The sequence below is a fragment of the Alexandromys fortis genome, unplaced genomic scaffold, assembly GCF_014885135.2.
Source record: "Alexandromys fortis isolate MF-2015 unplaced genomic scaffold, M_Fortis_MF-2015_v1.1 scaffold_120, whole genome shotgun sequence".
In the NCBI taxonomy this organism is placed as follows: Eukaryota; Metazoa; Chordata; class Mammalia; order Rodentia; family Cricetidae; genus Alexandromys; species Alexandromys fortis.
In genome coordinates, this window is record NW_026067999.1 from 3,953,622 (window position 1) to 3,981,502 (window position 27,881).

A 27,881-nucleotide genomic window follows, 5' to 3' on the forward strand; every position below is an offset into this window, starting at 1 on the left:
AATATGAATACTATCTGACAAAGGTTTTCTCCCTAGTGGGAGCCTCTGGTACAGCCCCACCATTCTCAAGTGATCTGGGTATTTCCTTCTGTGCTAATGAATCAGCCTGTTACTATGACTATTCTCCGGAAGGCTTGGATTCAAAGACTTTTAGGTTCATGGAAGCTTTGGCTAACTTCATGGTCTAGACTCTGACTGAGACATAGTCAACAGTCCCAGTTCTTCAGGACTGAAATCAGAGCTTCAGAGCTTCTTGTCACGTGTGGCTATTAAAGGTGATGGACATCTCCATTTGTTTTTTTTTTTTTCTTTCCTCACCTTTTGCTTAAGCTCTGTTGACGTCATCTTCACATCTTTGGCATCTAGTTGCACATTGAGGTCTTTATTTTTCTTAAATGGTGATTAAGTTGTCTTGGTCTACTTGAAAACTTTCTAATTTAGGTTCCTAAAGTCTCACAATACCCATATTCCTAAGCAAACAAATGTGATTGTTCACTTTGCCAGGTACCATGGAAACCACTAAGGGATGGCATATTTTGATTAATTCCCTCATAGTCAAAAGAAAAAGAAAGTTTTAGAGATAATTTTGTACTAAACTATTAAAGTTTCTATGGCACTTCTTAAGGGCACAAACATTACTTGTGACCAACCTCATAGAATATTTCGAATGCCATTGTTCTTGGGAAAGATGCCTAAAGTAGGCTGGGAAAAGCTGATAATCAAATAGTTCCAAATTATTGTAAATCAGTGATAAAACCCTTGATCTTTTAGAAAGCCTGCATTATTAAAACTAATTACCTCAGGTTTTCTATTGTATAATATGAACATTGTAATTTGAAAAAGCTTAGCAGGCAGCATTTGTTTAGATTTTTTGCATGGCGAATTCTCAAATCAGAGTGGATGTGGTTTGTGGGCTTACCTCAACATCTACCCCAACTGGCTGTCCTGGTGAGTTATGAAGAGAATGACAGGATCTCAATATTCTCAGAGTTGTTCAAAGAAATCAAGGGATTTCAGTCAGAAAGAGATTATTAGCAGATCGGTGTCTCTTTGTGCATGTGTGTTACTGAATCATTAGATTTTTGTGAATAATGAGTAAGAAAGTCTGATTTATGAAAATTAAAGAAGATAAAATTAAAAATGAAACAACCCAGTGCTCATATACATGTTGGTTTATATGGCCCTTAAGATTTCCACTGGGCTGACCTTCTGGAGACCAGTCAAAAGAGGGAGGAGCAGTAATATGAGCAAAGGGGTCAAGACCACGATGGGGATACCCACAGTTGTCCTGAGCTAGTGGGAGCTCACTGACTCTAGACTGATAGCTGGGGAACCTGCACAGTACCAATCTAGGCCCATTGAATGTGGAGGAGGGTTGGGTTACTGGGGCAGTTTGTGGGGCCACTGGCAGTGGGACTAGGACTTATCCTTAGTGCTTGAACTGGCTTTTTTGGAGCTCATTCTTTTTCGTGGGATACCTTGCTCAGCCGAAATATAGGGGTAATGGCCTTGGTCCTGCCTCAAAGTGATGTGTTAGACTTTGTTGACACCCCATGGGAAGCCTTACCCTCTCTGAGGAATAGATAGGGGGTGAGTGGAGGGAGCAGGAGGAGGGGAGGCAGTGGGAACAGGGATTGTTATGTAAAATGAAGAAAGATAATTAATTTTTTAAAAAAGATTTCTCAAGCCGGGTGGTGGTGGCCTTTAATCCCAGCACTCAGGAGGCAGAGGCAGGCGGATCTCTGGGAGTTCGAGGCCAGCCTGGTCTACAAGAGCTAGTTCCAGGATCGGCACCAAAGCTACAGAGAAACCCTGTCTCGAAAAAAAAACAAAACAAAACAAAACAAAACAAAACAAAAACAAAAACAAAAAAAAAAAAAAGGATTTCTCAAGCAAGGAAATGAGGCCTCTCCAGTTTATGGTGCCCATTTCCTTCTAGGTTCCTAGAGTGAGCATACATTATTAACAGAATTCTTGAGGGTAAGGAGAGGTCCATCCTTGTTTCAGCTGGAAATAGTAAAGAAGAGGCTCTCCTCCTCTAGCCTTATCTAGAGATCCTCTAAGTCCAGGAAGTGGAAGCAGCTGAACATAACAAAAGTGAAAGGGGTAAATATCCGACTATTGGGAGAACAGCAGTCTCTTCACCATAACATATTTTGGGGTGCAAAAGGCCATTTGAACCTAGCTAGAAATCAATGGACAACAAAATCACAAACAGAACTCCCTTGTGATCCTCCTGTGCCCCCCACAAACAGAACTCCCTTGTGATCCTCCTGTGCCCCCTGAGAATGAGTTAAACTTGCCTATTGGCCTACCCTAGAGAATATTAAATTAGTGACACAGTATATAAAAGTGATGACATTTAAGAAAAATATCTCGACATAGATTTTCATAGAAAATTCCCATGGGTGTTCTCCAGTGTTTCCTGGTTTTCTATTTTGAATTTTATAGCAAGAAAATTGTGAAATAAACTTCTTTGTAATGTAAGAATTTTTAAAAGAATGAGACAATTATATCTCACTTCAATTATTAAATGTATAAGGATCATTTAAAATTAATTATTTACACTATTTATAAATAATGCTAAGTAGAAGGGAAATATATTTATATCCAACAATTATATACCAGAGTTTTGGTTTATGAGTAGCCATTACCTTGAATGTGTAGTTATTAATATTTATCCATGATTAGGTTTGTTATGAGATATACCATTTTAAAATATATAATAACTTTTAAAAGTATTTAAGAACAGACAGGGAACTCCCAAAATATAGAGAAAGTAGACAGTCAAAGAAAATATTTTGCAGCCATGCCTGTGTAATTCTTTTAGTTCTTTATAGTTTTCAATATATAATAAACAGTAGGAACATGTAAATTACCAATGTATTATTTCTGTTTTTCTTGCAAATAAATTTATGATCTAATAATAACACAAATCATAAGAGAGTAGTTATGTGATTTTGTAGTCTTTCTTTGACTTTCTGCTGCTTCCAGGCTCAATAAAATATTAAAGGGAAAGTAAATACTGAGAAACATGTTTAAATGAAGACTATATTCTCTTTTACATTGCCTGTACTCTCTAAGGATAGATTCTACTCCAAATAAATGGCATATTTCTTTGTGCTATAATTTGTTTCTATATTATTGACTTTCTAAGCATTGGCTAAGGTAATAGAAACATTTATATTATATGTGCATATATTTTACTCTAAAACAAATCCATGTATAAACTGCATTTTATTATAATCTTTATTATAGCCTTAATCCTGTAATATGAGTACCTACATTCCATAATAATCCTTTATGTCAAATTTAGTATTTTTCAAGTTTCTTTTCTGACACCTTCTAAAGCTATGCCTACTTCATAAACATTGCTGCCGTAAGCTGAATTATTTTGCACATAGCTCTGCATTTGTACATAAAGATTATCACTTTATCTCATAAATACTCATATCAAACATTATCATTATGTCTTATTGCTTGGTATTTGCATGTTTTTAATATAATTATAAATATATTGAAGGTATATTTATTTATCCATAATTTTTATGTCATACTTTGGTTTTTAAACCTGTCAACACTCTGAAAACATTTTCCATAATATCAAAACTGTTTTAGTTTTAATGGGAGAATTTATATTTTAAATTATGATTGTAGGCAGTTGATTTATGATTAATGTGGGTTTTAATATTTCACTAATAACTTAGGGAGCAAGTTCATCTTCTGCATCAGCTTAACAGAATATAAGATTTATGGAAATGTATTGATTATTCTTTAAGATGTCAGAAATCATTGACATAATAATACACTGTCTCTTGTCAGTTAGCATCTTCTTGTGATACACTCATTCAACTATTCAATGAAAGGAAACTTCTATGCTCTTTCAATGGTTACAACACAATAAGTAATCATGTCAGCTTCGGGCTACCTTCTTCTCTAAGTTCCTGAGAAGTGCAATTTCAGATCAGAGGCAAAGTAACTCCATGAAGTGCAGCAGTAACTGGCAAATACATTTCTATACATTTAGCTATCCCTCATATCTGTTAAATGTGCGGAGGCTTAAAAACTACTGCTGAGGCATGAGTAGTATAATAGCATCCATAAGGCCCAGATCGCACAGAATCCACTACCTTCTCTCCAGACAGCCACTTAAAACTGGGAATAAAGCTTCTCACCCCCATTTTCTGATGTTCTAGTCTTTGGGAGAGTGGCACACCGCTGGTATGAAATACCCTTGACTGTTACTTATGTTGCCAATATTTTCAATTTGTGCCTCAAAATTAATAAAGAGGGGATGGTAACTATATTCCTTATCCTGTAAATTCGATTGTTATCAGCAATGAAAGAAAAGGAGAAAGAAAGGAGGAAGGATAAACTAACATTTCAAAACTATAATATAACCTGTCTCAGTATATATCCCTTCCAAGCCTCTTAAATATTCAAAACAATACAAAATTATATCTTCTGAGTAATCACACTACAAGGGTCAAATACCAATAAATTCTTGGTGAACAAGTATGTATAATATTGAATTTAATAACTTATATCATAGTGATGACCCATAAAACTGTTCCTTAAAGAAACAACATTATGGTGTCCTGTGAACACATATCTCCAATACTTGTATCAAAGAAGGGAACATTTGTATTGAATCTGTAAGTCATTACTTTGTTAACAGGCAGCATTAACAATAAATTAGTGTGATTTCAGTAACCATGGGGGGTCAAATTGTATAGTATCAAAAGATATTTGAGTTCTTAAAACAGATAATTATTACCCCTTCTTTAGAAACGATCAACCAAAACTAAATCTTTCAATAATGTTACTTCAGTCACTGTAAGAGAACGATATGGAAAGCAAGAGAATATAATAAACATATTCAGAAACTCAGTTTAGAAGCATTCTTGGAAAAAATTGCAGAGAAAGCAAAACTATTATCCCAAGAAAACAATGCTAATTCATGGCCTCTACTACTTTATTAATATGCATTGAAGCTAATTTTTTGACTCCAGCTATAATTTTAGTTGGTGCTCCATTTCATGGTCAACCATATTTTGTGAGTCAAATTTTGAGTAAGTATCAGATTGTAGAATCTTCAAGTTTTGATAAAGGAAATGTGTGCAAGTATGTATGGGCTAAATATTTATAACCTCTCAAAACTTGCTTTTAAGATTCTAACCTCCAACCTGATATTATTGAGAGACAATGCACTTAAGATATTAAGAGAACTTTCTAGAATGAGAAGATACAAGTCAGCCGTCTGTGTCTTTACCCTGATCAATACTTGAGTGCGCTGGCCTTACTCTTCGCCTTCCAGCCTCCAATACGAGAGAAAGAATTTCTACAGTTTGTAAGCCGGCCAGTTTGTGCTCCTTTGCAGCCTGACCCAATTAAGACAGGTTGCATCAGGTAGACACCCAGGCAAAGCTTCGGGCATCTTGGAAGCCAGAACTCTCTTTTACAATAGAGCAATTGTCACACTATTATTATAAAAATGAAATATCAATTTAAATACTAATTTGACCCAGTCTGCTTTTGCAAGTAAAGTTTGATTGGATGTGATCACATCCATTTGGGCACTAGTAGTAGTAGTATCTGTCCTCCACCAAAGGGCAGAGTTGAGAAGGCATCAGAGAGGTCACCTGGCTCCCATGGTCTTAGGTGTTTGCTATCTGTCTCTTTGCAGGAAGAATTTGTCAATTCTTACCCTAGGTAACATGATAATTTCTTCTTGGACATAAACAGGATAAACATTATGTAAGAACTTGTTTTAGTTTCACATCAAAGCCATGAAAAAACAATATATATGTATTTTCAACACCAAAAGGAGCCTATCATGACATCAAAATCTAACAAGTGAAATAAAAGAAGCACACTATGCAACACTCTTCTAACATGCAATTTGATCTACCTTACACAACAGCTAGCAGGCTGTTGACATTACCTTTGAGCACCAGTTTCCTCTTTTCATAGGAAACATGACAAAGGACACTTACTAAGTGGGCAAGAAGCACCTAAGCAGCCAATTTACTAAACAACCCTGTAAGTTTTAAAGACCAAGGAAAATTGGGTATCCATAGCTTCCATTTTCATCCCTTTAAATGTTTAGCTTCTTGTATTAATGAACACTGAAAAGGTGCAAATTTACATTTTTGATTGAGAGTAAAATGCAATGGGGAGATTTAATCAAGGCAACTTAGGAATCTAATTAATGCAATCAGCATTAGGTCGTGCAAATATGGTCATTGAATGCCATCGTGTAAAGCTGGTGACAGTGGGCTACTGGAAACGTTGTCCCTCTTTTAAAGATAAAAGCAATAGAAGAGACAGAAACTGAGTGTCAAGTCCAGAGTTGGGTTGCTATTTCCATGCTTAGTGTTTCTTATGAGTCATCTATAGCTGTATCAAAACTATGTTATTTAGGTAAAATTCTTAATGCACTACATATCTTGCTAGAATCTTATATCTGGAATGCTGTTTTGGAGTAATGGTTAAATGGGTACTGGATACACATTATAGTTAACGTTTTGCCAATAAAAGTGACTAGTAAAGGTAAATTGTTTCTTGCTAGTATCAAAAACACCTCAGAGTGCAGTAGTTCATTAAAAATGATCTTAGGAGCCTAAAAGAGAAAACCTACATTTGTTTTTACTTCTCAATGCTGTCATATGTTCATTTTTTTACCTCTTGAGTTTTGTAGGATTCAAGTATTATAGTATGTGATCAAATTCAACTACAATTTCACTTTGGTCTCATTCAATAAAATGCCTATCTGATTTAATAACCATGTAAATTAAAAGCAAGCAACTGACTAAGAGCTTTAAATAAACCATGTGGATACCAAGGAAATTCCTTACCCCATATGTAATCTCCAGACTCTAACCTAGCGCTATGTGGGGTTTAGTTAATGATCCAGTGGTATGAGTCACTGGCAACAAGCCATTATAGCACAGTATATAGTACCTGAAACAATTTCTAATGTGAGAATTATGTTTGTATCACATATTTTTCATGAGTATTTTAATGTGCTTATTTTTTCAAAGGTGCTCATTTTTTATAATTGCTGTGATCGTAATACTACTTTCTACTGCTAACAAAATTATGTGTGCATATGTGAACATGGGAATGTATATGCATGCTCTTATGAATTGTTCCCTTTTGTGATGTCATAAATGTGCAACAGACAGGCTTGATGATATCCCAGCTTTCAGAAAAAGTATAAGACTGGAAATACCAAGCTTGTGTCAAACTTTAAAATTCATACTCATGAAACTTAGGGAATGTACATATTTTAGTACTGTTAAATACACATTATGTTTATTGCTACTCATTAGACCAACTCAACAAAAATTATGTGTTTACAAAATTACTCTGGGGTAATGGGTAAAACATCATTGAGTTTTATGTTGTAGCACCTTGACAAACGGCTTTCTGAAATGAAGGTTATAAATGTCTGTTTTTAGAGGTTGGTGATGTTAGAGATTGGCACTCAGTAAATGTCACATAAATATGCAACAGTGCTGTGATCCCATATCTCAGTCCTTCACACGATGGCTTCAATGCTCAGTCCCACTCACCATTGTAGTTTCTGCTATTGACCCAAAGCTGTTGATAAATATGTTGCAGGTAACATTTACAGGAGGCCCTGTAAGTTGAACAATAGAAAATTTGACAGGTTGTGTTCATAGCATAATTGAGTCACGTTTTTCTCTTGCCAGTGGCACTGTTGCACTTACCATGGTGGTTTCTGTGACTGATCCAAAACTGTTGATAAAAATATTGCAAGTAACGTTTACTGGAGGACCTGCAGAATGCAATAAAAATATTGCAATAGACATTGAAGCAATATTACAGCTCCATCAACATCTGTGGTTAAAGATGTAAATAAAATGAAAATGATGATGAGACTGTAAAGAAAAAAATGACTCAGAAGTGCATAATAACTTCCCAATAGTACTTTCAATAATGACAATTAAGCGATGACAACTTACCTCCAAAGAGTTTTGAATTTGGAGAATATAAGTTAAAATTATTTAGTTGAATTTATCAGCATAACTTTATGTGACAATAATCATTTGGTTGACTACTTTTCTTCAATCTTAAGATAATCAATGTTTTAGATATTGCCAATGGTAATGAAATAACCTGCATCAACACAGGGCTGAATTTAGGGGTCCAGGTGGAACTGGATCATGTCTTAATCAATGTGTTACTTTCATTCTTATAATGCCTCTGAATTTACCCCCTTTCTTCTATATACCCTCTGATATGAAAAAAGTGTACAGAAATACAAAACAAACTAAATGAACTTATATTAAGACATAAACACATGCAAAAATGTCATTGAATATCTGTTCTCTGGCCAGAGTAGATCTTGTGTTAAGCGATGACTGCCACATTGTCTTCCCTTATCTCCAGAGGGGTGAGACTAGACTCCCACTAGCCTTCTTTTCTTCTTGCCTTTTGTCAATAGGTAAGTCACTGTCTGATGGTTCCTTGCTTTATGTTTTTCTGGGAAATATGTTTATTGCCTCTGTGGCCATTTCCCCAAATACTTAATGAGATAGAAACATCCTGTTGCAAAATATCTATCCACACACTGCTTTTTTTTCTGCAGAAATTCATCCCTCTTTACTTGACAAATTTTTATGAGTTGAGTCCAAGCGACACCCTAGTTGGCTCTGTACCTAACCAACCTGTAAGCTCTGAATGAAGAGGAGTTTGGCATGAAGCCTTCCTAAAAAGCTCGTAGAAGAAAATTAGTCTTTCTTTTTCTTAGCCATACAATTCTATCACAAATCTATTTTCTGCTAGTAAGAAATAAATTAGACAACCAGGGGCATGACATGAGAATTTGTATGTGTTTGCTTTTTCCCCCCTCTCACCATATTTTTTCTCCTCTCACCACAAAGAAATACTTACGTTTAGATCAGCTTATTAAGTACATTTTTATGAAGTTTTATGAAGCAAAATAGAAAGCAAACGAGAGAACAGGAGCATAAAAGGTGTAAAGCCATTAAAAAATGTGCTTCAAACTCAGTTTACACTATTATAACATTTTAAACAGTAACTTGCAATTTCAAACCTTGGTTATGAAAGTGTAATAAATTACATTTTTGTCTGGTCTCCCCCAGTGTCTTGGAAACCTTCAGAAAGTTGAACCATACGATTATTTGTTTTCTTCCTACTAACTGACAGTGTGGATGTGTTTTTGCAACCTAAAATAATTTTTAAGCTATCAAATTCTAAGCGCATTAACATCGTCAAGTTTGGAAGCCTGGCAACATAGCTTAATAGGTAAAGTACTTTCCTGTGTGTCTAAGGACTCCAGTTCAAACCCCAGAAAGTGCATTTTTCAAAAGCCAGGTGCATTGGCTCATGCTTGTAACCCTGGCATGAAGGAATTGAAGACAAGAAAAACCTTGGGAATCCCTGACCAAACAGCACTAACCTACTTTGGGAGTTGCATGTCACTGAGACACCCTGTCTCAACAATAGTGGACGTGAAGAACAACACCGAGGTTGTCCTTTGTCCTTAAGATACATACAAATGCATGCATGTGTAGCTACATACATAAACATGTACAAACACATTGTTTGCCTTAATCCCCATAAGAGATTTTCTTGCTCCTTAGTATCTGACATTTTCAGTCCCGGGCATTTTGTTTGAGGTTACATTCATATTTACACATAAAAACTTGGAAAGAAAAAAAAAACGTGGAAAGAAAAACCTGGGGACAGTGAGCTATTGTAAAGGTAAGGGATTAACATAGACATGTGGTAAGACCTGACACAATGAAATCTCTCTGTGTGTCGGTGAGCTTTGTATGTCATCCCTCAGTGGGGAGGTAATGCTCTGCCTTGCACTTTACAGATGAGAAAAGCTGAGCCATAAAAGTAGTTTCCTGTGATGGTGAGCATTAACAGTCAACCTAGGTTGACACAATTCTATGTTGACTCAACCTAGAATCACCTGCAAAGAGGGGCACAGTGAAAGCCTGTCTCCATCAGGTGGACCTGTGAGCATGTCTGTGATGGATTTTTTTGACTACTTTAATTGATGTGGTAAGACCAACCCTACATGTGGGCAATACCTTCTTGTCGCAGCCCTGAAGAGGATACTTTCTGCTCACTTGACCTTCATTCTTATTTACTAATTATCTATGCTATTGCTGCTTCTCCTGGTTCCTTCACTGATATGATGAGAAGCTTCTGCAGGCTTCCAAGGTGGACTGCATACCAGAGGCTCTTTAGAAATCTGATGGAGAAGGGTCATCTGTCTATGTGTTACTTTCATTGGTTAATAAAGAAACTGCCTTGGCTTTTGATAGGACAGCAGCTTAGATAGGTGGAGTAGACAGAACAGAATGTTAGGAGGAAGAAGGCAGTGAGGCAGACACTATAGCTCTCCTCTCCAAGATGGACGCAGGTTAAGATCCTCTCCCATAAGCTACCACCTCATGGTGATACACACATTATTAGAAATGGGTTAATCAAGATGTGAGAATTAGCCAATAAGAGGCTAGAGCTAATGGGCCAAGCAGTGTTTAAAAGAATACAATTTGTGTGTTGTTATTTTGGGTATAAAGCTAGCCGTGCAGGGGCTGGGTGGGAACACAGACCGCCACTCCTCACTATAGAAATCCTCCAGGCCATCAATGCCAAAGAGACTGTTGAAGCATCCAGCCTCATGAATTGAACAACTACTGGATGTGAGATGGGCATTGATGAATTACTCCAATTATATAGTATAGCTATATGTTCTCCCTTATTATAAATTTATTTCATCATTTCTGTTATAATTAGACATTTTAATTGTCAAAAACATGCTCTTAGATGTGATCACCAATAAAATGACAGTGCTCTATAACACGGAGAAAGAAAACATTAACCTCTATAACTGATTCATCAGCAAGATGATGACATTCCACAGTGAATTGGATAAGAATGAGACAGAAAATTCACTATAACTATTTAAACCTTGTAATCACTCTCCTCCCCAGATACCTCCCTTTCTTGTCCCCATCATCTGTTGCAAGAAGGCCGCTTGTTGGTTCCCACCTAGTTTAGCCCCAAAATAATCACATAGAAACTACATTAATTAAATCACTGCTTGGCCCATTAGCTCTAGCTTCTTATTGGCTAACTCTTATATTTTAATTTAACCCATTTCTAGTAATCTGTGTAAGCCATGAGGCTGTGGCTTACCAGGTAAAATTCGGCATCTGTGTCTGGCAGGGCTCCATGGCTTCTCCCTCACTCCTTCCTTCTCCCAGCATTTACTTTAGTTTTCCCTGCCTACCTTTATTCCCTGTGCAGGCCCAAGACCGTTTCTTTATTAGCCAATGCTATTCACAGCATACAGAGGGGAATCCCAGAATCTCTTCTTATAGTTGTGGTTGTGAGCCTAGACTTTTAACAGCTGAGCCACCTTGCCAGTCCTCATTGTCTTCTTAACTCCCTCCTTTTCATCTCACTTGCACTTCTCCTTTACTCTTTTCTCTTTTTCCTATGAAATTCAGCAATCTGCATTTACTCCATAAATAGACTCTGTTGAAATATTAAATTTGCCTGAGCATGTACATGAGATACCATTCCATTTATTTATGCATTCATTAATTTATATCATTAATATTTTATATTTTCCAGTGTACAAACATCCATCTTGATTTAACATATACATAAGAAGTTATTGAAAATGAACTTTTGTGGGTAGGCTGTAAGTGTGTGTACAGGTGAAAGCTTACAAGTGTATAGGTCAGAGTAGCCTTGGGTGTCATTCCTTACACAATTTTCTCTTCTTATTGGATTTGGGTTCTTTCCTTGGCCTGTAGCTTTACCAGATAAGGTTAGACTAACTGGCCAAAAAGCTACTAGGAGTTCACCCATCTCTGTCTCCCATCTCAGAATTGCTGAAATTCCATGATCATGTATACCTGGGATTTCCACTATGCATACAAATGTACATGACTTTACGCTGCTTCTGAGAACCAGAATTCAAGTCCTCATACTAGCAAGACCAGCATGTTACCAACTAAGTGAGTTACACACTCCTTTGCTTTTTTCTTACTCTCCTATTCAAATATTTTCATAGAATTCTACAGAATATAGAATTGATTTTTGTGCATTGTGTGGTGAGCCTTATGTTGCAATTTTGCTGAATGTTTTAGTTCTAGTAGCTTTCATTCAGATGCTTGGAAGTTTTTCTATACATCTGATGCTATCCTTTGTAAATGGAAATAATTTTACTTCTTCATTTTTACCTTGGATACCATATTTCTGTTTTTCTTGTTATGTTGCTATTGATAAGACCTCCACTACCATGCTGACAAGCAGGTTTGAAACAGAAAATTCTTTTTCTTGATCACGGCATAAAGTCTTGCAGTATTTTCTCAGGGACGGCTTACATTTAGATCATGTTGCTAACTGTAGGTTTTCGTAAATGCTCTTCATCAAGTTGATGAAGTCCCCTTCTGTTCCAGACTTCCTCATTGAGTTTTAATCCATAAATTATTTTGAATTCTACAAATGCCTTTTCTGCATCAGCTGAAATTATCATGAGACTTTTCTTCAGTCCATTTATACATATTACTTTGAGTTTTTAATGTTGGGACATTCATTTTCTATTCTTTGGAAGAACTGAAAAAGATTTGATGTAAACTCTAAATATTTACTAGAACTCAAAATAAAAGCCACTTGGTTCTGAAGTTTCCTTTGTTGAGAGAGTTTTGATTAGTGTTTCAATGTTTTTAATTGTATGTCAGTTGGGATTTTCTAGTCAATCCTGAATCTATTAGGTAATTAGTATATTCTAGGTGTGCTTTTAAATTTCACATAGCTGTATAAATTGTTTCTAATCTTTAAAAATGCCTTTTCTTTCTACAAAGCCAATAAGGACTCTATTTAATTCTGATTTTCTTTATTTGCATTATCTCAATTTCTTTCCTTTCTCAGACTAGCTAAATATTTGCTGCAGTTTTGCTTCTGTTGAATTGTGAAAGACTAAATTTTAGTTTTGTTATCCTTCAACTGTTTTTCTATTCTATGTTTTTTGTACTCTAATATTAAATTCCTCGTAAGGGTTTGGATTTAGTTTTCCCTTCTTTTTCTAATCATTGAAGTATAAATATAGTTTATTAATTTGACATTTTTCTTCTTTTTAATATGGACATTTACATTATAATTTGTTCTCTAATCTCTGCCTTTCTTGCACTATGTAATTTTTTATATTGTGAGTTTGTTTGGTTCATCTCTTTTTTATTTAGATTCATGGGTTGTTTAGGAATGTGTTTATTTCTAAAACCTTATGAAATTTTCAGTTTTCTGTGTATTACTGATCCTTAGTGTTCCTACCAACCTTGGTTGGAAAAGATACTTTTAATGATTTCAAACATCAACAGTTTTATTCTGGGTGTAATTGAGAAAATCTGGGCGGTGGTGGCACATACCTTTAATCGTAGTACTCGGGAGGCAAAAGTGGGCAGATCTCTGTGAGTTCAAGGCCAACCTTGTCTACAAGAGTCAGTTCCAGGACAGCTCCAAAGCTACAGAGAAACCCTGTCTCGAAAAACCTACCAAAAAAATTGAAAGTATAATCTATTGCTGTTAGTGGAATGCTTTGTGCATGTCCATTATATCGAGTTTGTTTAAATTTTTGTTCATGTCCTCTATTTCCTTACTGATCTCTCTGTGGATACTATTTTCTATATTGAAAATGGTGCATTGAGATATTATATAGAAATATTTGTTTCTTCTATCAAGTCTATTGGAATATGTTTCATCTAGGTCAGAATTCTTGTGTATGCTATTAAAAATTTCAACAGGCCTGTGTGTTTTTAAATATAAAATAATGCTAACAATAGAGGTAATGAGACAATCAATATATAGAATATGAATTAAAAACCTGTATTTAATCATTCTTGTATTAGTATTAGTATTGTTTCAAAGAGGGTTTTAAACAGAATCAGTTTAGTGATGGTAAATGCTATGATTAAGAAAATTTGTATAGGGGCTAGAGAGATGGCTAATCAGTTAAGAGCCCTTGATGTTCTTGCAGAGGGCCTGGGTTCAGGTCAGCTACCTGTAACTTCAGCTCTAGAAGTTACAGGTGACTGTAACTCTTCCATCCTCTGTGATCACTGTGATCACATATGCATCACGTATACACACATACACATGAATAAAAGTGAATGGAAAATTAAATATTTGTTGAAAAATTAATAATCAGATATAAAATTGCATACATTTGAGTTATTCTGTCTTCTTGGTGAAATGACCCTTTTTTGAACATACATCATCTTCTCTTCAAATATTCCTGTATTATTCATAGTCAATTTCAAGTAGTCTTATTTATATAAAATTATATGTATACTATAATGTATATTTATCTTCATCAGAGCTTTCTAAGCTAACAAGAAACATTATGTAACTTAAAAATGTCTATGCTATATTTTATTTATAAGTAAGCATCAAGAAAGGACCTTGCAAGACATCAAGACAATTAGTCACTAATGTTTAGTTTTGTCCCAGATATTTTCCAACATCATTTTTTGGTGAAAGATTACTTGCAAGAAAAGAACAGTCTTTGAATTCCAGGATGAAAATGTCATGTTTTTCTTTTTTTGTCACAAATAGACAAGTATGACATTTTCATTTTTCATTTTACTTCTTGTAAATAATTTAACATGTCTTCAAGTATCACAATTGCTTTGGTATGAGTCCCTTGCACAGAAATGGAAAATTAAATGCTGTATATAGAAGCTAAATTTCCTGTGGAATAAGATATTTTCGTCTAACAGACTAATCATTGCTGTTAGCTCAAGAGCTAAAGAAAAACCAATCCACAGATGATTTAAAAATATGTAGATATAAGGGTTAGAACTTTAATATCTGGACACAAGCACTACTTATTATGATTTTTTTAATGTTCCATGGTGTGTTGATGCTTGTGAAAAAAAGACGGTCTTGGAAAATATCTGGACTGCAAGAGGGAATGTCTTGTTAGTGGAAATCACTTAGTGATGAGATATTTAAAGCACATAATTTGAAAAAAAGTAAAATTGAAAATGTCATTATCATACTTTTGAAGTAATCTAAGCAATTATAAAAATTATTATAATTCACCTTGAATTTACTATATGCCATTGGTTATTCTATCTATACTTTCATGAAGGACAAATTTTTCAGAGGTAAAGAATAGCCTGATTACTACATAAACCATTAGTTTCAGACTGGCTATATTACTAGAAATGAGTACATTTCCATGCATTGTAATGAATGAACTCATATGAACATGTATGTTTTTCTTACTGATAGCTACCAGTTATCAATTGATTCTATACAAAGTTATTGACAGAGAGGCACATGACTTTGATGGATCTCAGAGAATTTGAAAATGTTGTAAAATTAATGGAAACTCGCCAACTCCAGTGGGACAGGGAAGGACCAAGCGTAGGACCAAGCTAGTCTCTCTGAATGTGGTTGACAGTTGTATGGCTGGGGCAGACTGAGGGGCCACTGGCAGTGGCACTGGGATTTCTCTCTGCTGCATGTACTGGCTTTTGGGGATCCTATTCTCTTTGGATGTATACCTTGCTCAGCCTGGATGTAGTGGGGAGGGCCTTGGACCTTCCACAGGGCAAGGTGCCCTATTCTCTCTTAGGATTAGAGGGGGTGGGGTGAGAGGATGTGTGGAAGGAATGGGATGAGGGAAAGGAGTGGGAATTTGGATTTTTTTTTAAATCTAATAAAAATTGCTATCATTGAACACTATGGATTTCTCCATGTTTTGAAAAAAAAGAATAGGATAAAGTACATCATTTCATGTTTGGTGGCCGCTTTTTGTTACTTTTGTTTTGAGTTCTTCTACATAGTCTTGATACATAGCCCAAGGTGGCCCCCAAACCAAGCAACCTTCTGTCTCTGCTTTTCAATTACAAGCATGAAATACCATGCCTGACTTTAGGATGAACTCTTTAAAGAAAGAAAGTGCATTAACCATGCAAGAAAGCACCAAGTATAAACTGATTGTGTCTTGAATGCAGACTTTGAATCATTTTAATCAAAAGTAGATTTGAAGTATGGTGGTTACAAGTTTGTCTTCTCTTCAGGGCTAGTTCTGATTATTACCAGCTGGGAGGAGATTGGGGGTAATGGCAAGAATACATTGCATGAGGAAAAGTATTTTCAATAAAGGTAACTGTTAAAAAACAAAACAGTGTTATAAACCTCACATGTTGTGTTTTCTCATTGTGAAATTAAATCCTAAATTAAATTGGCAGACCTTTGTTGAAATTGATGTACTTTATTCCTAGTCACCTCCAGTCCCTCATAGCATCAAGTATTTACTGAGTACCCATTATATGTCATTGTATTTGATTTTCTAGTTCTCGTTTATAATTAGTTGGTGAACTGGGGAACTAAATATGAGAAATTCAAGCATTAATGATGAGTCAAAACAATTTGCAGAAAATCTCTTGAATCGTTCTGTTAGAAATGTCAGCTGAAACAAGAAAAAAACATACTCCAAACCAAGCATTTCCAAGGGATGTTTCTCATATGAGTAAACTGTTGTCCTTTTGCTTATTGCAAGACCATAGTGACCATAAACTGGCTGTCAGTGTTTGCGGAGATTCAGAGTACTTTGTTTGTTGGACAAGGTCCATTTCGTGTTTTTAAGAGCTTAGAAACAAACAGGGCCTTTAGGCTTAATTAGTAGATGTAATCTCTATATATTTCTGTTTATGTCATAACAAAATGTCATCTGATAGAGAAGTGTTGAAAAACATAAGGTTCCTACTGTCTTGGGATTACTTAAGATAAGAAATGAAGATCCATTTGCCCTGCAAAATAGACAATTTTAAATGCCGCTTGAAAGCAGTGTAGAAATAAGTGGACCTGAGAATTTCACATGAACACAAATGACACATTTCCCTTCATTTTAGGAAGTTACACTAATAGAATTAAACACCACTTTCTTTTGTTAATTGAATTCTCTACTACTTTGCAAAATGAATAGCAAGTTCATCAACTTGTTAGGTGTTAGCAAATTGAAAATAGAATTTTGGTATTAATAATTTGTAAAGAAGAAAGTATGCATATAATAATCATTCATGGATATGAAATAAACATTTTCTTCTGTGTTTGCTGCTCTCATTCTTTTAAATCTAATGATACTTCTTAATTATTTTTTATTATTTGATGTATCATCTTTCTTGGCACTTCCAAAATCCTAGATGCTTTTCCAAGTTGTGCTATTCTCTCTTTTATCTTATATTTCTTTAAGATTTCTGTAGTGTGTTCTATACAGGTCATCGCTTGAATCTGACTTATTGGTATGCTCCCCAGAGTGTTCAGTATGTTTTGATCACATATTAGCACTAAATAATGTATGTTATTGACAAAAAGTATGAGCGTTTGTGTGAGAAAACAAGAGCTGTATTTATCTCTTCACCTTCAAAGGGTGATTCGCTGGAAAGGTAATCCACATAGCTTAGTGGTGAAGTAAGTGCTTGGCATATGTGGAGTTTCCTGAGTTCGATTTCTATCCCTCCTCCCCACAAGTAATTCATTTAAATCGATAATGTTATCTGAGCCTGTGAGATCACGGGAGATCTCTATGCTGTCTCTGCAGAGCACGCAACAGAATGAAGAAACTGTGGCAAAGCATGCTAATCACTGACGGGAAACATGAAAATGTGCACCTTTGAAGCCTCTATGGAGCTTCTCTGGTTGAGGTGGGGATTAGCAAACTTCATGATTGTCTCCCTCTCCACCACTACACCCTGGAATACCATTCGAAAGTCATAAAGGCTGGGTTTAATGCCATGGCTCTACTATACACTGTGTGACTACTTCATTTCGAGGCTATTTAATTACTCTGAGCTCCAGTTTCCTCAGTTTTAAAAGATAAAATATCTTCTCTCTACCAAATTCTCAGATTGGCTGGGAGAACAAAACGAGATCTTGTGCATCAAGCATCAGAACTTCTCTTCCTATCCCTTCTCCTACCAAGAAGGACCTTCTTCAGAAACTTTGAGATTTTCTCTTGCTGCAGCCATCCCACCCTGAATGCACCCTGTCTAGATGCAGACTTTCCCTTTATTTGACAATGAGTTCTTTTCTCTGCTCTGCACTTTGAGTTCCCTCCTTTCTCCTCACAGTGTTAATGGAAAGGCCTGGAACTTGAAAGACTATAAACTGTGGAAAAAAAAAAAAACATCTGATCACCCCTAGTGGATTTTATATTATGAAATCTACCATTCTGAATATTGAGAAAAAAATACCCTTTAATGAAGAGCTATGCATTTTCTTTATCATGTCTCCTTTTCCTTTTTACTGTACCACTGTGTAGATATTTCACTGGCAGGAATGCAGACTTGTCTTGGCCATGCAGACCCTGTTCTGTAAATGTCTGAGTAACTTCTCTAAGCCGGTGGGAGAGGTAAGGTCTTGCCTTCCTTTCCATATGCAGTTCACTCTTTTCTGTTTGCTTCAGTTCTTTGGAATTTCTTTTGAATTGGCTGTACCAACTCTCTGGTTTCCTAAATTGACTGACAAATTAACTAATTTTAAAATATGTTTTGATTTTATATTTGTAAGAGCGTCATGGTTTTATATGATTTTGTAAATTTGCCTTTGAATATAAAATTCTCCAAACAGAGTTTATCCGTCTTTGGGAGGCTGAGGCTCAGAGCCAGGCTTTGGAAGCTTGGAGACCTACATTCTGTTCAAGACCGTTGCACTGCTAGGCAACACACCACTCTCGATTTAGCTGTCAAAAGAAATCATGAAGCACTATGCCTGCCAATGAACCGGATCTATGCTCAGATTTCTCGCTTCTGTCCCTCTGTGGCTTCCACAAATGGAGACCTGTTTTCTCCTTAGGCATCGTGCACCATTTCTCTGAGTGTGATAAGGTCACCACTGGACTGTTGGGAAAGAGGTTTTCTGTGTCAGCAGGAAATCTAAAAATAGAAGTCAGAATTCCTGATATGTGCTCTTCTCTCCTAACAACTAGGACTGACTGCTGCCTTGGAGTCACCGTGTTTACAAGTGCTCACATTTGACTAATGGGTCCCTCAGTACTTAGGGAGCACAGCACTTCCAGACCTTAGCTCATGCTACACCCTGCTTCTCTGTAATTTGGTCTAATTAAACACACATTTACTGGACTCTTATATAGAGTGGTTATTTTTCCTTAAGTCGAGGACTGAGGAAAGTCCTTCATTATGAATGTAAATAATAACCTGAATAGAAAATAAGTGAGACTGAGTAGAAAAGGCAGGCAGACAACGAAAGATGAGGTGATACGTTCATTTTTCTCTAATAGCAAATGAAGTCATTCTTTCTGTGATAACTCTAGAAGCCATTATAGACATACTCCTGGAATATTCTTCCCAAGGAAGAAGTAGTTTGGCTACTTTGCATCAATTCCCATTACTCACTGAGTGAGATGTCTCTTTAAAGTCATTAAATTCATCTTCATTTCTTGTCCAACACAAGGATGTGGCTTAGGTCAGAGAAGACCCTAGAACAGTGGCTTTCAACCTGTGGGTTGCATCCCCTTTGGTAAACCTCTATCTCCAAAAATACTTACATTACATTTTATAACAGTAACAAAATTAGTTATGAAGTAGCAATGAAAATATGTTTATGGTTAGGGGTCACCATAGCATGAGGAACTGTATTAAAGAAAGGGTCATAGCATTAGGAAAGTTGAGAACCACTGCCCTACAGCAAAGAATGGAGTTGCTACCTTTCGAACGTCAAGCTGCACATTAATGTAGTAAGGGATTAGAGACATGAATGAAATACTAAAAATGTATTCTATAAGGTTGCCAAAATAGATACAACACCTGTATTCAGTTAACTCATAATTTGTAATACGATGGCATGAATCAGACTTAAATTTAATATGATAATAAGAATGTTATTTGAAAGGAACAGATCAAAAGATCAGTGAACATGTGGTGTGAAAAAAGAGGATGTATCCCTTTCAAGAGATTAACATAGCTCTTTGTATGTAGGGGAGAAGGAAGACTATATATACCTACTTATGCACATATATGTGTATCTATATACATCTATATCTATATAGATCCAAATGTAACCAGTAACTGAACTCTGGATATGCATTGTCTATATTTCATATTATCTGTCGAATTTGAAATATCTAAATTTTGCATAGAGATGTTTAAAGTGATAAAGAATCGAAATCCTTATTTGATATACTTCTATCTCCAACACAATATGATGTGATCTGTGGTATTGAACCAAAAAAAGCATTCCCACTAATATAAAGAAGTCAAGTAACCTCTCATTCACTAGATAGTATTTACTCTTGAAGTGGAGGAAGTGATTCTCTCACTAGATGTGTTCCTATTGTGGGCTCATATAACCAGAAAAATCTTTGAACTCAAGACGTCTATAATTAGAAAGCATGAAACTTTGGATATTTTGCCAAATGAACAATATGGCGTTTTGTATCTGTGGTTCTTTCATACTGGAGACCAGATTTGTTGAGACTTTAAAAGACTATTTTGCATATTGTACCAGGCACAATAATGCATCACTGTAGAGAAGTGAATGTTCCTTTTTTTTTAAAGGCCAATTTCCTATCCCCTCAGGTGATGGTGGTAAGAAGTCTGCTCTGCCAAAATTAAATAAATGTCCCAATAAAATCTCTTTGGAGATGAGCCTGGGCTAGAACACACTTCATCAAACATTCATCTTTGGTCAAATGTGCCATGTACTTGCAAACAGCTGCCACTAGTAGCTTATCTAGGCCACTATAAAGAGCTCTATGGTGGCTGCATATGGGGCCTCCATCATCAGACTGCCTGGAGTTGACTAGTTGTTCACTGTGCCAGTCCCAACAATTCTTCAGATTAATTTCTGGATTTAGGAAGCAGGGACTGCTTAGTAACTGAACTTACTGGGTTTACAGAGGATCAGTGCAAGTAGCCACAGAACACAGCTGAGTTTGTTAACCTCAACTGGTAAGTTGACGAGGTCTAGAATGACCTTTGAGATAGACCTCTGCAACCTGTGAGGGCATGCCTGTGGGGCATTGTTTTGATTAGGTTAGCTATGTGGGAAGACTCACCCAGTGTGGGTAGAACCATTCCCTAGTCTGAGATCCTAGGCTGACTTAAAGGGAGAAAGCAAGCTGAGCATGTGCTCCTTGACTGTAACTGCAATGTGACCAGCTCTCTCCAGCTGCCACTGGTATGACTTCCTTCCCTTCCTTCCTTCCTTCCTTCCTTCCTTCCTTCCTTCCTTCCTTCCTTCCTTCCTTCCTTCCTTTCTTTCTTCTGTCCTCAAGTTGGTTTTGTTTGAGGCATTTTATCACCGCAATAGAAAAGTAACTATGACAAAAGCTATCATAATGCCCGGCATCTGTACCTCCATTCATTAGCTGAAATCCTCATCTTCTTCCTCTTCTTTATACTTCCCCTATTGCATCTTCACTCAAAATGTCTAATATCCATGATAGAATTCCACATGTAGTTGTGGTTGCATGATTCTATAGATAAAGGCTTAAATTGCTTAGTGTTTTACATCTGCTCCTTTGTTTGTTCAGGAAGGTTATACCTTTTTATAAGGACTCAGAGTATCTATTACAGTTTCCAGAAATGTTCAACAGTTTAAGTCGTTCTCCCAAATAGTTTTGTAGTCAATATGTACCTTGTTACAAGGTGTATTTAACTTTGTACACAAGCAGCAAGTAATAGAGTTGCTTAATGGAAGACTAAGTCAATTTCCAAACACAGTCTTATTAGTTCTGACAGAACAGGACTCCAACAAAATCTCAGAGCTTCCTCTACCATGTTCCCTAAGCAAGCCTGGAATTTATGCCCATGTCATAAAATAATACAAAATCAATAAATTTATAGACTTCAGACATAATTTAGAACTTCCTCTCCCACTATGTCCGAATGATTAAAAATATTAGATTAAGATATTCCCAGGGCCCAGTCAATTATTCTGTGAGATAACCCATTGGAATAGATTAAAATGCCATATTGTAAATCATGCTTCATGCCATCATCAGAATTTTACTGGAATGTTTAAGAATGATTTTTTTTCTGAAAGATGTAATAAATGATTAAAATGGCATTCTCAGAATTTTTACTGTATATATGTAAAAAGTAAATTTTACTTGTATATAGAATTTATATATAACCCATGAAGGTAGCAGCATCTGTGTGTTCCTACTCCTTTACTCAACCATGGACTGTTCCTGCCATCACCACCTCCCAACATACAAACTAGTTCTGATACTTCCCAAGGAGAAAGCTGTTGGGTATTTGGAGATAAATCAGCTTTGCTTGTTCACTTAATTATTCATCAAATATTTACAAAGGATTAATAATATGCTCAAATCTCAGGATGTAATGTTGAATAATAAACAGATCCTGAGGCAAAACCCTCCAAAGTCCTCTACAGGCCTGTAGACTTACAAGCCCTTAACATGGCTCTGTAATTAAGTAACCGAAACAAGACTCACTCATGAAGTCAATGTACAACGCACCACATCCACTAATGGTAATAAGGAAAACAGATGGTCTGGGATCAAAAGCTATTTCTGTGCTCCTATTTGCTCAGGGAGTCTGGTGGTTAATTTCTATTGCCAACATACTAGGATTGGATCACGTTCCTAGGATCTAAAATTATTTGTATGCTTGTAAATGATTGTCTGGATCAGGTTAAATGGTGTGGGAATCCTAAACATGAGCAACACCACGGCATGAGCTGGGGTCCTGAACTAAATAAACATTTAGAAAACAATTTGCAAGCCAATATTCATCTCTCTCTGCTCCTTGACCAAAGAAGGAAGGAAACCAGTCACCCTTCTCCAGCTTCTCTGCCTTGCCTGCTGTCTTATTTATGACTGTGAGGAGACACCATGGTCAGGACAACTTAAAGAAGAAAGAGTTTAGTGGGGAAGTTTACAGTTTCAGAGGGTAAGTCTATGAGCATCAGGGCACAGGGCACGACAGCAGGCAGGCAGGAATGATACTGGGGCAGGAGATGAGAGCTTATATGTGGACACAACAACCACAACAGAGAGACAATAGAATGGCATGTGCTTTTTACGCCCAAGGTAATTCTCATTCAAGCCTCAGAGCTGCCATAATTGTCAGATTGCCTCCACCAACCCATGAGCCAAATTAAATGGTTCCTTCCTTAAGATGTTTTTGTTAGGCATGTTGTCACAGCAATTGTAAAATAATACAATATAATGTGCATTCTCTTTCCTGATCTGTATAAATAATTGTCACATGTATGTATTTTACTACTGTTGTTGGGAGAACAAAATGAATTAATATGCAATACAGTAGAAGTTTAATGCATAGGAAAATTCAATAGTTATAAGCTGAAGATGTTCCTATTAAATATTTCAGACTCTTCAATGAAAATGATGTAAAATATATGGATGAGTGCAATGATGAAGGGCAAAGAATCCAGTTAAGAACTTTGATACTGAGTCCCTTCATACCCCTTTCTGCTTTTATTTGAGAATAGTGCACAATACTTTAGGCTTCATCTTCTTGGTCATCATATTTGGCACATAAAATACACAAATTACCTTCCTGATCAGTAAGACAACCTGAGAGTAACTTTAGTACAAACACAATTTATGGTGTTTCTAAACTTATAAGCACACCCTGAAAAAAGGCAGACAAGTATAAACACATGAACAGTCTCATGCTCTTTGTTGATGACAATGACTGCACCAAGAAGACATTTAAGCTATTAAGTGATGTCTCCGTGTCAAATAGCAGAGTACAGCTTCACCAAAGATAGAGAAGCCATTGGACATGAACTTCCACTGAATACTTTCCCCCCCAACTCTCAACCATTATCAGAGTAAAGAAATCTTTTCCCTCCAGTATAAGAAGGATTCTATCTACTCTATAAGACTGAGTCGTCCTGTTTCTTTGACACTCCCTTTCCAGCAGTTGTCCTCTCTCTTGTGCTGTTATTTTAAATCACCTCTTTCTGTGTTCAGCCTTCTAAGCTCACTGACAGGAAGGAGGTAAGGACAGTTACCAATAAGGAGACTCACTTCAGCAGAACTTCCTGATAATACAGACATATAAAACGTTAAGTAACAATTATTCGGGTACCATTGTATTTATTTACTAAATACTTGGGATGCTTAGGAAAGAAGTTGCCAGAGTGAGTAAATTATGCTTGGTTAAGTAAGATACCATATCCATGCAGTAAATGCTTCTTAAGCAATGTATATGGGAAATAAAACCTGTTTGCCCCCAAATGTGCTATATCTTAAAACAGTGCGGATAGTAAGGGTTCAGGCTATAATGCCAAAATGTGTGGAATATATTTAATAATTGCTCACAGATACAAGAATACACTTAGTCAGCTCAACCATTTCTTTAGTTCTTCAAAAGACACAGAAACCTGGGCTTACAAAGACAAATTAGATTAAATCTCTAATAGAAAGGTGAACAGCTGCTTTAAAAATACATTCAATAAAGTACTGTAGATAGAGACTAAGTGGCCCTGTCGTTTTTAATGACACACATCCCTCTCCATCCTAAGCTTTAAACATCTGGGAAGATAATGTCAGCTTATGTGTCATAAAAATAACTTCTTCCTGCTTCTAAACAAGAATTCAACAAAATTCTGGCTGTTTTTTACCCAAGAATATGCAGTAAAGAGCTAGATAATACATAGGAGTCGACTTCATGAATTTTAAATGAAACAAACATTGGTGGATTGAATTTTTTAGTTGAGTTGCTCATATCCAAGTTTGATCAGTCCAGAATTTGGGATTAAATATTAGTATTATCTACCTATTTATTTATTTAGAAAATGCTTATTGAATGCTCACTGACTGCCTGTGCTGGAGGTAGCATGGAGAATGAAATACATACAATTCTACCCTTCCTACTATTCTAGAGTTAGTTTATAATTGAGAGAGAGGGGGGGAAGAGAGAGAGCAAATGTGCTGGGGGCAAGGAGAGATTGGGGATTCTAGAACTTATTATGATCCCATGGGAAGAAATGGATTATGTGAATATTCCACGTATGCATTTATGTGCAACTTGAGAATAGCCTTTAATCAATAACTGACACAGAAGGAAATGAGATTGTTTGAATTTGTTTCCAACCAGGACAGCTATGGAGTGTATCTCCCATTCTAGATTTCTCTTCAAGGGTCTAACAAAGGCTGTGGATTTCTCTTAAAAGGTCCAGCAGAGGCTACTGATTTCTCGTAAAGGGTCTTAGCAGAGGCTATGGTCTATTGGACCTTATCTGAGATGATGTAGTTTCCTAGTTTCCATTCTCATTCAGTGTTTTTTCACTCTCATATCCATTGTTCTTGGTTGTTAATTCATAGTAAATCATTTGCACACAATCTTTACTCTAGGGAAAACCAGCCTCGGGCAGATAAAAAAAAAATCACAAACCTAACCATGAAGACCATTATAAACCAATGTGCAGGTATATGGAATTGGTGTGGAAGTGGGTAGAAGTCCTAGAAGAATGTCAAGAGTCACGAGAGGTCTAGGAACATGAAGGAGACTAAGATTTCGAAACTCTACACACCCCCGGCTGACAGTTCTGTTTCCTTTCTGTGTACATTCAGATGAAGATACAGCCAATCAGGCCCTCCGGAGCAGCTGCACTATGGATTTTCTAAAAAGAGTGCAAGAGCTATTTCTGGTCTTAGCTTTCCTGTAGGAGCTATTTATTATCCATTCTATAATTCTATGTCATCTTGCACCTGCCTCATCCCCCCTCAGGAGTCAATAATTCTTTACAAAGGTGTCATTCTGCAATTTATATGGCATGTTGCATAACGTCACTGATGGACACTTTTAGTTAATCCCCTCAAGTCCTTTGTCTTATCACTGAAGCAGATAATTTACTCTGGCATTTATATGAAAAGTTGGACAGTGACGGCATACCTACTCACTTGAGATTTTATGTATGCACTGTTTATTTTGGCACATATTGTTAGCACAGGGCTTCAAATTCCTAAATAATTACTATACGTTTGAACTTTTGGGAAAAGAAGGAAGGCCCCACAGTGAAGAAACAGTTCAATCAATGGGAGCCTCAACATACCTATCTACTTCCATAAAACCCCACAAAGATTTCTTAACCAAGCTGCAGTGCTTTTAACTATACATTGGTATCTCTCCAGTTAATCCAATGTAAGGATGGGGGTGATGTATAATACTCTTTGCCTGGAAGGCCTTTGTAAGCCCAGTTTCAAGAAAACACAAGAAACAAATTATATGTGTATTTGTGATAGTCACAAAATACAGTTGACAGAAGTTTAGGCATTTTTTCTGTTGGGCAAATATAAGTTTCCTGTTTAGGAAATTTGTATTTAATAGGTTCCAGGGTATTTTACCCAAGTGTCATATTCATACAGTTTTCTGGAAGCCTTGTATAAGTTACCCTGTATAAGTTATGAATTCAGTTGTCATTCAGGAGAAGTATGGAACAGGAGCTCACTTGCTGCATTTTAAATGGTAATATTTATTGAGAAAAATGAATGATTGAAGAGAAAGTGGGAAGTACTCTACAACACGTGGGCACAGGAGACCACTTCCTACGTATAACCCCAGCAGCACAACAGTAAGGGCCTCATTGAATAAATGGGACCTCCTGAGACTGAGAAGCTTCTGTAAAGCAAAGGACACTGTTGCTAAGACAGAAAGGCAACCCACTGACTGGGAGAAGATCTTCACCAACCCCACAACTGACAAAGGTCTGATCTCCAAAATATATAAAGAACTCAAGAAACTAGACCGTAAAAGGCTAATCAACCCAATTATAAAATGGGGCACTGAGTTGAACAGAGATCTCTCAACAGAAGAAGTTCAAATGGCCAAAAGACACTTAAGGTCATGCTCAACTTCCTTAGCGATCAGGGAAATGCAAATCGAGAAAAATGAATGGAATTGTGAATAAATGTGGCAGATGTGCATGAGAAATAAACCTGAATCTTGGAAATATAGATGCTGGGAGAAAGAAAAGAATTAGGTATCCCAGACTGTAAAGAATTCGTCTTATTTTTTCAAAAGCTATAGAGAAAATGTCTGCTAATAGAGTGGGATTAGTTTGCCAAGAATCTGATCCAATATATCTGTGGGACCAATCACAGAGTGGCTATTGGTTTCACGGAAATGAATAGGGATATTTCTGAGGGGAAAATACTGTATATCATAGCAACCTTGGTAATAGGAAGCTGTGACTTTAACTTTTAGAGCAACATTTAATCACTAAAACGCCTCCTAAAACGAAGAAAACTGTGGTTGTAGGGTTGCGCAGTCACTAGACACAGCCCTGGGCACACCCAGCATTTCCTTTCAGAGGAATCTCTAAAACTGTTCTACTTTGAGAAGACTTTGCTTACTTACTTCAGTTGGAAAGAAAAATATATCACAATTCTGAACAAAAATGTTACCTTTTGCTCATGTTCCATGACAACTATAAGTATGCATTTAGCCAAACTATCTCCGTCTCGTCCAGTATCTGATAGCCCCCTTGGAAATGGAGATGTAGATGTAAAATTGGAGGGAAGTGATTCCAAAAAATCTGAGTCAGGTACTCAGGCTGCACAAAACAAAAGCTGAAGACAGGGCAAACAAATGGTGTACAAGCCAAATCAATTGCTTATGGTTAATACTCATTCACTTCCAACCTTCACTCACCAAAAAACCTCCATGTCATTATCTGGTAATTGTACACCATGAAAGTAGCAATGTTAATGGTATCATTGTGGACATCTTAGGCAATGCTTTAAAAGAGGGTTAGTTTCCTTCAAAATGTGCAGAGGCATTATCGCCAATGCGTCTTTATCTACTATGTGAAATAAATAGTACAGATCAGAA

The 27,881-nt window shown here is 36.4% G+C and overlaps 1 protein-coding gene across 3 annotated transcripts in view; it reads right to left on the reverse strand.

The window, feature by feature from the left end:
* The window catches only part of Glra2 (glycine receptor alpha 2), a 187,797-nt gene that overhangs the window by 145,280 nt on the left and 14,636 nt on the right, over window positions 1-27,881 (reverse strand). For 2 of the 3 annotated variants that reach the window (XM_050160633.1, XM_050160635.1), the window contains one exon: window positions 7,578-7,645. In XM_050160633.1, the coding sequence (XP_050016590.1) occupies window positions 7,578-7,645 (68 nt within the window). Of the gene's footprint in view, window positions 1-7,577; window positions 7,646-7,736; window positions 7,805-27,881 lie in introns of all 3 variants that reach the window. The other variant, XM_050160634.1, reaches the window with a different exon arrangement.